The 10250-nt window shown below is 55.2% G+C and overlaps 1 protein-coding gene across 1 annotated transcript; it reads left to right on the top strand.

The window, feature by feature from the left end:
• The first annotated feature begins 2292 nt into the window (after window positions 1–2292).
• On the top strand, window positions 2293–7176 carry NKX2-6 (NK2 homeobox 6). The gene is made up of 2 exons (XM_084884478.1): window positions 2293–2559; window positions 5374–7176. Exons 1-2 carry the CDS (start codon window positions 2304–2306, stop codon window positions 6009–6011), a joined length of 894 nt encoding a protein of 297 aa, XP_084740604.1. The 5' UTR covers window positions 2293–2303; the 3' UTR covers window positions 6012–7176.
• The last annotated feature ends 3074 nt before the right edge of the window (window positions 7177–10250 follow it).

Below are 10250 nucleotides of genomic sequence, written 5' to 3'. Positions count from 1 at the left end.
ACTCCCTGAGTCTTACAGTGTCAAAAAAAAAAAAAAAATAGGTATAGTGGATATAGTGTAACACAGTCTATTATGGTTCATCTGTTACATGAACTATTATATTGCCCTTTTAAGATAGATTTGTAAAAACTCTAATAAAGTTCTGGACATGCTTATGCTGTAACTTTAAAATTTACAAACTCACATGTACACATACATGTAAAAGCATAGAGAAGAAGTGCGCCTAAACATTAGGTCTGGAGGGACCATTGTTTTCTTTTCAACTTTTCTTTATTTTCCAAAGTGTGCATGACTTTTATCATTAGAAACAAATTAAATAAATCTATGGGTCATTGCAAGATTTTGACATCTCTGAAGACAAAACAATGTCCCTTCCAGGAAAAGAAAAAAACAGAGGGGTACTGTTTGGGCAAAACCAGAGCGGGGCCACCCTGACCTCGCTGAGCTGGACTGCCTGGGGAGCCCCTTAACCTCTCTGATCACTATTCTTTGGTGGAAAAGGAAAAAAAGAAGCTGGAACTCGGGAAATAGCTTTGATGTAAAGATTAAATGACACGATGTACAAGAAATCATTACTTGCCGAAACCGGTTTGGCTCAGTGGTAGGTCTGCGGACTGAAAGGTCCCAGGTTCGATTCTGGTCAAGGGCATGTACATTGATTAGGGGCACATCCCCGGTAGGGGGTGTGTAGGAGGTGGCTGGTCGATGTTTCTCTCTCATCGACGTTTCTAGCTCTCTATCTCTCTCCCTTTCTCTCTGTAAAAAAATCAATAAAATATATTATAAAAAAAAGAAAGAAATCATTACTTGGCTAAACCATCCAATTTGCTGAAATTTTATGTAAAATTTTTTGTACCCACCAGCCTGGGCAGATGAGCCCAGTTCATCTGCATTTCAGTCAATCATAACACCCATTTCTTGCATTTGCCTCAAAAGGTTTATTTAAAAAAAAAAACAAACAAAAAAAAACACCATTTGATCTAAAATCCCCAAAAGAACCCTAGTGAGATCTCATTTTGATTTTAAAATATTTTAAGCGACTTAGATTGTGCTAAGACTGCTTCCTTCACTGAACCATGTAGTGTCAGAAATTACAGCAGGACACTCTTTGATGGTTTCATAGTTATCACAACCATCCTGATGGGCATATTGTTATGTCCGGTTTTAATTAGTCAAAGCTTAGAGAGGCATACGTTGCCCAAAGCCCACAATTCATACACACAGAGCAAGGCTAGACTAGTTGGCTCCACCTTGGCTGTGATAACCACTGCACCACATGGCCTCCTTTGCTGGGCACTGCTGTGTCCAGGGAGCGTTCCTGAAGAGCTAAGGCTCATCAAAACTCCCCAACCCTGGAGGGCGCCACGTTCACATTCACCTGAGCACCGAGGCAATCCATTTTAGGGAGCATAAGGAGGGTGGAGGGGTATGGAGGGCCCACCTTCGAGAGGGCCCGGCTTGACCTCCCCCCTACCTACTGGCCTCCCCGCCTGCTCAGAGCCTGGGGATCCCCCCAAAAAAGCTCCCTTGCCCTTTTCTTCGCTCCGGGGTTGACATGCTCCACCGGTGAAGTGGTGGATCCGGTTCTACGCGAGGCGTTTCCACCTCGGTCTAAGGGTCTAGGCCGCGGTGGTCCAGACTCGCTCCTCCCGCGTCCAACCTCTGCTCCCGGGAAGGAGCCCCCGCAGCTCTCACCGCTGTGAGCCCACGAAGACGCCCAAGGGTACCTCCCTCCGCGGTGCCCGGCCCCGGCGGTCCCCACCTGAGCTCCTCGGCCTCGGGAGTGGAGCGTTCAGCGATCGCCAGGCCGGAAGGACCAGCTCGGGTTGCAAAGCGAGGGCTCCATTCCCCATCCCTGCGCGTCCTCCCGGAGAATCCCGGACCCCGGGCTGACCTCCGACGTTCCTTCGCGCCGGTACCGTATTTACCGGGATCCGGGCGTCGCGCAGCACCATCTCCTCCGCTTCCCTGGCTGCTGAGCAGCATCCCCAGGAGCCAAGCCTCCCCAGACAGCGGCCGGGCCTGCAGGGGAGTTAGAAGGGCGCGGGAGGACAGCGCCAGGGAGGCCGGGGCTGCCGGGGGAGCACGTGGTTTGCACGGGAACCAATGGGGGCGGGCAGGCTCGCCCCTCAGCCCTGGTCACCGGCCACAGGGATGGCCCTGGCGGAGGCGCAGTCCGGGGCGCCAGGCGTCCGCCCCACACCCGGGGTCCGCGGCGCCAGCAGCCGCCAGGCGGGGAGCTCGGGGCGCTGCCTCCCTCGGGGGACCGGGGGCGCGCAGGCCCCTCTCCCTCCGCCTCCGGGATGCTGCAGCACCCCGGCACCTCCACGCCCTTCTCCGTGGACGACATCCTGCGGCTGGAGCGGGAGCAGATTGGCCTCGCGGCCTTGCAGCTCCGGGGGGCCCGGGGGAGCCCCGAAAGCTCTCAGTATCTGCCACTGGTCCCGGACCCGCGAGGATCGGAGGAGGTTCCCAGCGCCGGAGAGAGGTGGCTGGACGGGCCGGAGCCTCCAGGGGATCCCAGTGAGCGCGTCGCAGACATGGATGCGGAGCGGGTGGGTGAGTACACCCCGGGGCTGGACACCCACGGGGAGGTCAGGAGGGTGGGGGTGGGCCAGGATCAGCTGGGCACGCATCTTCCGGTCCCCACAGGGCCGAGGGCCTGCCTTCTCCCCCTTCACCTAAGAGTCCAAAAGGCAGGCCCTGAGTCACGGGCCGCCTCCTCCCCGATCCCCCGATAGGAAATAAGGCCCCGAATCCTAGGGGTTTGCTGTTTCCACAGCGAGTCCTCGAGTTCGTATTCCCACAAACACCCCACCCCACTTGCAGCCACGGTCCCAGGGCCGCCAGCTTCTCTCCCTTCCACGGAACCCACTCTATAGTCTTGGCTGCGCTGTGTCCCTCCCGCTTCCCCTGCCACCCGGGCCTCTCCACCCGAACCCATCTGCCCAGGGGCAGCCCGCAGGGCAGGGGCGCGTGGGGAGAGCACACTGACAGCTGTGGGTCCGGCCCAGGCCGGCCTTCCCCGGGGACTTGCTGAGAGGCCGGACTGGCCCAGCCAACCCTCTGCCCGGTGCCTCCACAACAAAGTGAGAGAGAGGTGGCGGCCAAACCAGGTCCGAGTCCTTGGCAGGATTTGGTGGGAGCCCTGCGGGTCTGCGGGGTCTGGGAGCGAGGTAAGGGGAAGGGCAGCTTGAGGAAGGCAGCTTGGGTTAGAGCAGCTTGGGTTTGAGCTGCTTCGAGAAGCCTCTCTGCCGAGCCTCAGCGCAGTTGGGGCCCCCGCTCTCCCTCCGAAGGCGCCACCGATGCGCGGGACAGCGAGGCCCAGACCCGGTGTCCCGCCGCACGAAGGGCAGAGGCGGGCGGGCGGGAAGCTGTGTTGCACTGACTTGTGCCCGAAGCGCCACATTCTGAGGGAAGAAAACGCCACCTTCCCTCCCGTCCAACCTCTGCGCCTGGGTCCGCGGCCTCCGTGCAGGTCTGGGGACCGCCTCGCAGGTCAGTCCCCTCCGCCCGGCTGTGCCACGGCCCCTCCGTTCGGGGCGCAAACTGGCCACGTAAAGACAGAGGCCAGCTCGGAGCTATTCGGAGAAGATTACACTTCGCTCTGTTTGCCAAGAAGCTGGGAGTTTCCTGCAACGGATTGTAAACACGGAGTGCCCTCCACTCCTGGGCCGCTAGCCGTGCGCTCCTGCTCCAGGGAGTCAGGGCCACACTCCTCCGACCTCCGCGCTCCCCTCTCAGCCCAGGCACCGCAGCGAGTTCCTAGCTCCCCGCGGGAAAGGGGCCCTCCTGGTGGCCTGGGCGCGCCCCGTCCATCCCCAGCTGACCCACCTGGCTTCCAGGGATGTAGGGCACGGGGCGAGAGAGGTTCCGGACCGGAACCGAAAGACAAGGGCCGCTGGCACACCCGGGGTGCCATGCAACCCCTCAGGCTGCCTGCGCGGTCAGAAACTTTCCAATGGGGTCCTGTTTGTTTCAGTCGCTGAAGGTCAGTTGTTACTTTTTATTTTGGTAACAAAACAAACCCTCCTCAATATATATATATTTCTCTTTTCGAGGAGAGATGTCCTGGGGTTTCTCTGAGCACAGGCTTCTCTGCAGGAACTTTTTATTTCTGCAAACGTTGAGTCCCCAGCAGGAGTCGGGCCAGCTCGGTTGGTTGGGGATGTGGAGTCCAGTTCGAACCCGCACCAGGTCTGAGGAGGCCCAGGTCCCTGCTCCCGGAGCTCGTCTCACCTCCATGTTCCTGGTTTATTCTTGGCCTGAGTTTCCACGGAAACTCTCGGTTTCATCTCTACCCACCGTCCCTTCAGTAAAACCAGCGCTTAAGCCCAGGCAGCAGAGAGATGGGAAGAAGGCAGGGAGGCTGCGACTGGGCGGCGGGAGGCCGCGCGGGGACATAGCCCTGTTCTAACCCGCTCCGTTGGTGCCCACTCCGTGTGCCCAGGCCAGGGCGCTGCCCAGGAGGGGGAAGAAACGGGGCAAAGCCACCCACTTGCCGCAGACCCTCCAGGAGAAAGAGGCCGCTTTAAAAAAAAAAAAGTCATATATGTGGATCTCAACTTTACACATACCTCCAAGACAACCTCAGTTTCTCAGCCAAGAGTAGAGCCAGAAAATACGTTGTTTTATTTTATTTTGTTACTTTGGATTACGGAGCCTTGCCTCCCAGAAACATGAGGATGGTCCGCAGTGCCGGTGACTTGACCAAAATGGCAAGGGCGGGTGAGGGTGGTGGGCACTGGACGCTCCCAGTTGGGAGCAGGGTGGGTAGCAGACGAGAGGTGCCTCTGGCAGGCACATCACCGAGTCCCTCAGTCTCTGCCCCCACCTTTCTCTTTGACCCTCCCCATCCCCTTCCTCTCTCTTTCCACCAAGGTCTGTCCAAAGTCAACCCGCTTCTGATAAGTCCCTTCCTTATTCACTCTGGATTCTTTCAGCAAGTTTCCTCAAACTCAAACACACTTTAGAACAGAAATCGCAGCAAGCCGCCTCTACCCCCCCCACCACCACCACCAATAATAATAATAATAATAATAATAATAATAATGAAACAAAATAAAAAGACATTCTAAAAGGAAAACGAAGCTGTCTTAGACAGTCCACCTTTTGGGAAACGGCTGTACCCCTGGGACCACAGATTGTCCCAGTTTGCTTATGTTCCAGCAGGTACCAAAGCGACTGGCGGTGAGGGGTAGGGGGGAATGAACCTTCAGACGGCCTCTGGAGGGAGTGGGGTGTCCGCGGAGAGGAGAGCAGGGGCTGGAACTACAGGCTGCCCAGGGAGAGGGGCGTCCCCTGCCAACCGTGCAGGCACTGCTGGGTGAGCCTGGGGCCGGGCGCTGACGGTGTTCCCTCCTGTGCTTTCAGAGCCCGGCCTGCGCGCAGCCTCGCCCCCCGGCGGCGGGCCTCGGGGACCGGAGCGCGGCGGCGGCGGCGGCGGCGGCGGCGGTGACCGGGCGCGCGGGGCGGGCGCCGGGCAGGCGCGGGCGCGGCGGCGGCGGCGGCCGCGGGTGCTGTTCTCGCAGGCGCAGGTGCTGGCGCTGGAGCGGCGCTTCAAGCAGCAGCGCTACCTGTCGGCGCCAGAGCGCGAGCACCTGGCCAGCGCGCTGCAGCTCACGTCCACGCAGGTGAAGATCTGGTTCCAGAACCGGCGCTACAAGTGCAAGCGGCAGCGGCAGGACAAGTCCCTGGAGCTGGCGGGCCACCCGCTGGCGCCGCGCCGGGTAGCGGTGCCCGTGCTGGTGCGGGACGGCAGGCCCTGCCTGAGCCCCGGCGCGCCCGCCTTCCCGGGCCCCTACGCCTCCGCCGCTGCGCCCTACGCCTGCTACGGCGGCTACGCGGGCGGAGCGCCCTACGCGGCGGGCTTCGGCGGGGGCTACGCGGGCGCGCCCCCGGGCCCCGCTCCGCCCGCGCCCCTGGCCGGCCTGGGCCTCGGCGGGGGTGGCCAGGGCGGCAGCGCGCAGGGCCCTCTGCCCGCCCCGCTGCAGGGGGTCCCGGCCTGGTGAGGCGCCCTGGCCCCGGCACACCCACCGAGGCCGGGCGGAGGCTCCGTCCAGCTGCCCGCCGCCTAACAGTCTCAGCGGAGATGGGCCGCCGCGCTGGAGGGAAGAGGCAACCCGAATGTCGCTCCCGGCTACAGCGATCTCGGGGACACTGGCTCGCCCCCCGGGAGCCTGGGCCTGAAGGCCCTGGGAGCGTTCTTCCTGCTCAGAGACAGACGAACGCGGGCCGGAGGAGGAGAGCAAGGGTGGGGGGGGGGCAGTTTGGGGCGGCAGGGCCCAGCTAAGGAAGGTGTCGTCGGGGCTGGAAGGTGGTTTCTTTGCTGCAGCCTGGGCATTCGGAGGGCCTGGGTCCCCCAGTGAAGGGCGGCAGGTGGGGGAAGAATGAGAAAGTTGAGCGAAGGAAAGGGAATGGAGAGCCAGCCAGGAAAAGGAGAACCCAGGGGGTCAGGAAGAGAGGCTCCTGTAGGATTTAAGCCCCCACCCCCCACCTCCTTCCCCAGCTGCGCTCCTAGAGACTTGGATTTATGCAGTGGAGCGCTCTTTTCTGGGGAGCACCCTCCGGCTCTTCCCTCCGTGTCAGTGCATTTCTCTCTTGTATACAGCTCAGCATCTTGAGGAAATCCATGAAATAGATTCGTGTTCACGTGTGTGTAAGCCATTAGCATCTATCCACCTCTGAACAACTTGGAATTAAAGTAAAGATGAAACCCCCAAGTCCTTGGTGCCTACAGACTCGCTCGCTGGGGACCGAACTGGAGTTGGCCCTGGAGCCAGGTGCCCTGAGGCCGCCCTCCCGCCGCCTCTGCCTCGGCAGGTTTTCTTCCAGAGCAACAGGTTTCCACGTTCCAACCGGGAAGGAGGCTCCCCTTGGCCTTGAGTCCTCAGAGGAGTGGGGAGAGCCTGAACGTTAGGGGCAATCTGACTCCTCTGGACCCAACCCTGTCTGAAGTCATGCAAACTGAAGACTACAAACAAGCTAAATGTATTCATGGAGACATTTGTCTTTGGCAGGCACTCGTAAGAAAAGCAGGATTTTTTTTTTTTTTTAAATAACATCGTTAGCCAATGAAAACTCTGGTTCTTCATCCCCCGGACCACTAACTTGTCAAAAGTTAAAGTGTATTATTTAATAAATTCTGAGGTTTAATTAAAACGCAAGGCGGCCCTGCATTTTCTCACTTATGAATGTGCCTGGTTGTTTTTACTGACCTGGGAAAGAGAGACCGCTGGGTCCCTTGTAAGCGATACCTATTTCACATAGCATGCACCTCTTAAAGTTTATATGTTTAAGCTAAAAAAAAACAACACACAAATAATAGTTTATATTTTTTATTACCATTTCCTTACATTTTCCCCTCCTTTTTATTTTTTCTCTTTTCAAGATTACATTTTCCCCCCAAGATTCTAAAAATGCTGCATACAGTATTGTTTTGAAAAAATATTTTGTTGCCCTTTAGGTAAAAGGCCCTTACCCTAGACGTGCAGGTCACGGATCCTACTTGGCACTGAGTAGGAAATTAATACATGCATTTCCTCCATCCGCCCACCCTTTCTCACCGAGTTAAGGAACCCGGAAGCAGTGACCAGGCCTCCACACTCCCTCCACCACCATTGCCAACATGGAAAAGCTGGGAGGAGGAGCCATAGCTGGGCTCAAGGCTGTGAGTGATGGAGAAGAGGCTTAGTCCAGTCATCAGTAACTCAGTCATCACTGAACATGTCTGCTAGGGACACAAGAGGCAACAAGATTTGGCTGCCGCCCTGAAGGAATCTATTATCTAATTGGATACCAGAGACTGACATGAGAAAGGTATCTAAAAATACTAGGTGGTGTATGCTGCCTGTCAAATAGGACAGACAATAAGCTCTCCAGAAAGAAAGAAAGCCTGGCGGGAGCTGGGGTGCTTAGAGGGCGGGAAGAGGGGTAAGCCCGGTGATGAGGGTGAGAACAGCACCATTTCCTAGAGGAGTTCTGAGAAAGGTCTAGGACTTAGGGATGGAGAAAAGTTGTCGTATTTTTTAAAAATATGTTTTTACTAATTTCAGAGAGGAAGGAGAGGGAGAGATAGAAACATCAATGATGAGAGGGAACCACTGACCAGCTGCCTCCTGCACGCCCCCTTCCCCCCTTCCACTGGGGATTGAGCCTGCAATCCGTTCATGTGCCCTGCCCCTTGCTGGGAATCAAACCCAGGACCCTTCAGTCCTCGGGCACATACTCTATCCATGGAACCAAAGAGGCTAGGGCTAAATGAGCACATGCTGAAGCCAGAGTGTATTTTATGGTAATTCCAATACAATTGAAGGTAGCTTTGGGGAATTAGTGAATTTAGTTGACTGAAGAGAATGGGTGAGGCCGGAGGAGTTGTTGATTTCACATCTATGTGTGTACGCCTATGATTCCTTTAAATGTTCCATTGGCCTGCGACATTGTCTGCTTCTCTCTCAGATTACTGTAGCATCCATATTTGATGGTCTACACAAAACAAAAACAAATAAACCTATACCAAGCCTTGTCCATGTGCACTTCATGTGGATATTTCTTGAGGGAAGTTTGAGATTCGCAGGACAAAAGGAAAGAAAAGAGAAGGAACACTCTCTTCTTCCCTTCTCTCTCCTCCCTCCCCCCCCCCTTCCGCCTGTCAGGATCACTTTGAAATGCATTCCCTCTCCCCACTCTCAAGCCCACCCCCAGCTGCCCATCTTCCGTCCTGTAATCTCTCCTCTGCACTGAAAGCTGCCCCTTTTTGTGTGTGTCGCTTCGGCCACCGCTTATCCCAGGCACGGCTTTCACCAGGCTCTGTAAGCCATCAGCCTCTTATCTACATCGTTCAGTCCCATCACTCCAGTCACCTCTTAATGTTCACAAGTTCCCCAAATGGGAAGTAATTGACCTCTAAACAAAACAAAAAAAGCTCTCAGGGAGATAGCAGAGGTTCCTTTCCTGAGGTCCCAGGGCTGGGGGTCTCACCTAGGCCAGGTGGATAAGTCAATAAAATTGCAGACTTTGTGGCTCCCTGTCCTTCCTCCACTCCCCTCGCCCCCCTCCCCTCAGCCCCTTCAAGCCAGCCTCATCCCGATACCATCTGCAATTCAGATGGAGCTCAAGCCCGGCTCTAGGTTTCAGACGTGCCAGAGATTTCTGGTATTTATTTTTTTGTAATTTTATCATCATCATGATGTAACTTTGTGGGGGGGGACACACACTTAAATCTTTTAAAATTCCATTTGAAACGTGTTTACAGTTCTGAGTTTACAGCAGCTCTTTATCATATCAGCCCAGTAGCTCGCCCCTTTTCCTTTTCACAAAACAAGGGAACTCCCAGGCAGAAACGCTGAGTCCCAGCCTATCACCGTCCCTTAAAGAGGCCTCTTCGGAGAGATGGAAGGTGGTGGAGGAATACGGAATTAGGAGCCCTGGACCTCATTCTAGCCCAGGACCCACTAGGGACACACTATGTGACCTTGAGCAAGACTTGTAATCTCTCTGGGTTTCATTCTTGACTTATAAAATTGAGGAAGTGGGTCTCTAAGCTATTACTCTAATATTTTTTAAAGAATATGTTCTTTACTGATTTCAGAGAGAAGAAGGGAGAGGGAAAGAGAGATAGAAATATCAGTGATGAGAGAGAATCATCAATCAGCTGCCTCCCGGATGCCTCCCACAACCCAGGCATGTGCCCTGACCAGAATCCAACCACGACCTCCTGGTTCATAGATTGATGCACAACCACTGAGCCACACTGGCCGGGATATTATTCTAATTTTTTTTGCTGACTCCCTTTTGATTTCAAATGCCTTTATTAAAAAAAAAAAGTAAAATAGATTATATATCCACAGGACTACATTAAACATATGTAAGGTTTAGCTGAAACCGGTTTGGCTCAGTGGTAGAGCGTCAGTCTGCGGACTGAAAGGTCCCAGGTTCGATTCTGGTCAAGGGCATGTACATTGGTTGCGGACACATCCCCGGTAGGGGGTGTGCAAGAGGCATCTGGTCACTGTTTCTCTCTCATTGACATTTCTAGCTCTCTATCCCTCTCTCCTCCTCTCTGTAAAAAATCAATAAAATATATTTTTAAAACATATGTAAGGTTTAAAGTATAATGGTAAAGTAGACATAGCTGTAACCCCTTCTCAAGGCCAGAAACAAGGGTGCAGCCTCCAGCAGCCCCCTCCCCATGCTCTTCCCAGAATGCAAACCCCTTCTCCCTTCCTTCCACCCAAAAGATACCAGCTATT

Source organism: Pipistrellus hanaki (genome assembly GCF_964339955.1).
Source record: "Pipistrellus hanaki genome assembly, chromosome: 5".
In the NCBI taxonomy this organism is placed as follows: Eukaryota; Metazoa; Chordata; class Mammalia; order Chiroptera; family Vespertilionidae; genus Pipistrellus; species Pipistrellus hanaki.
The sequence above is the reverse complement of the archived record's forward strand: the minus strand, read 5'-3'. Positions and strand labels throughout refer to the sequence as shown.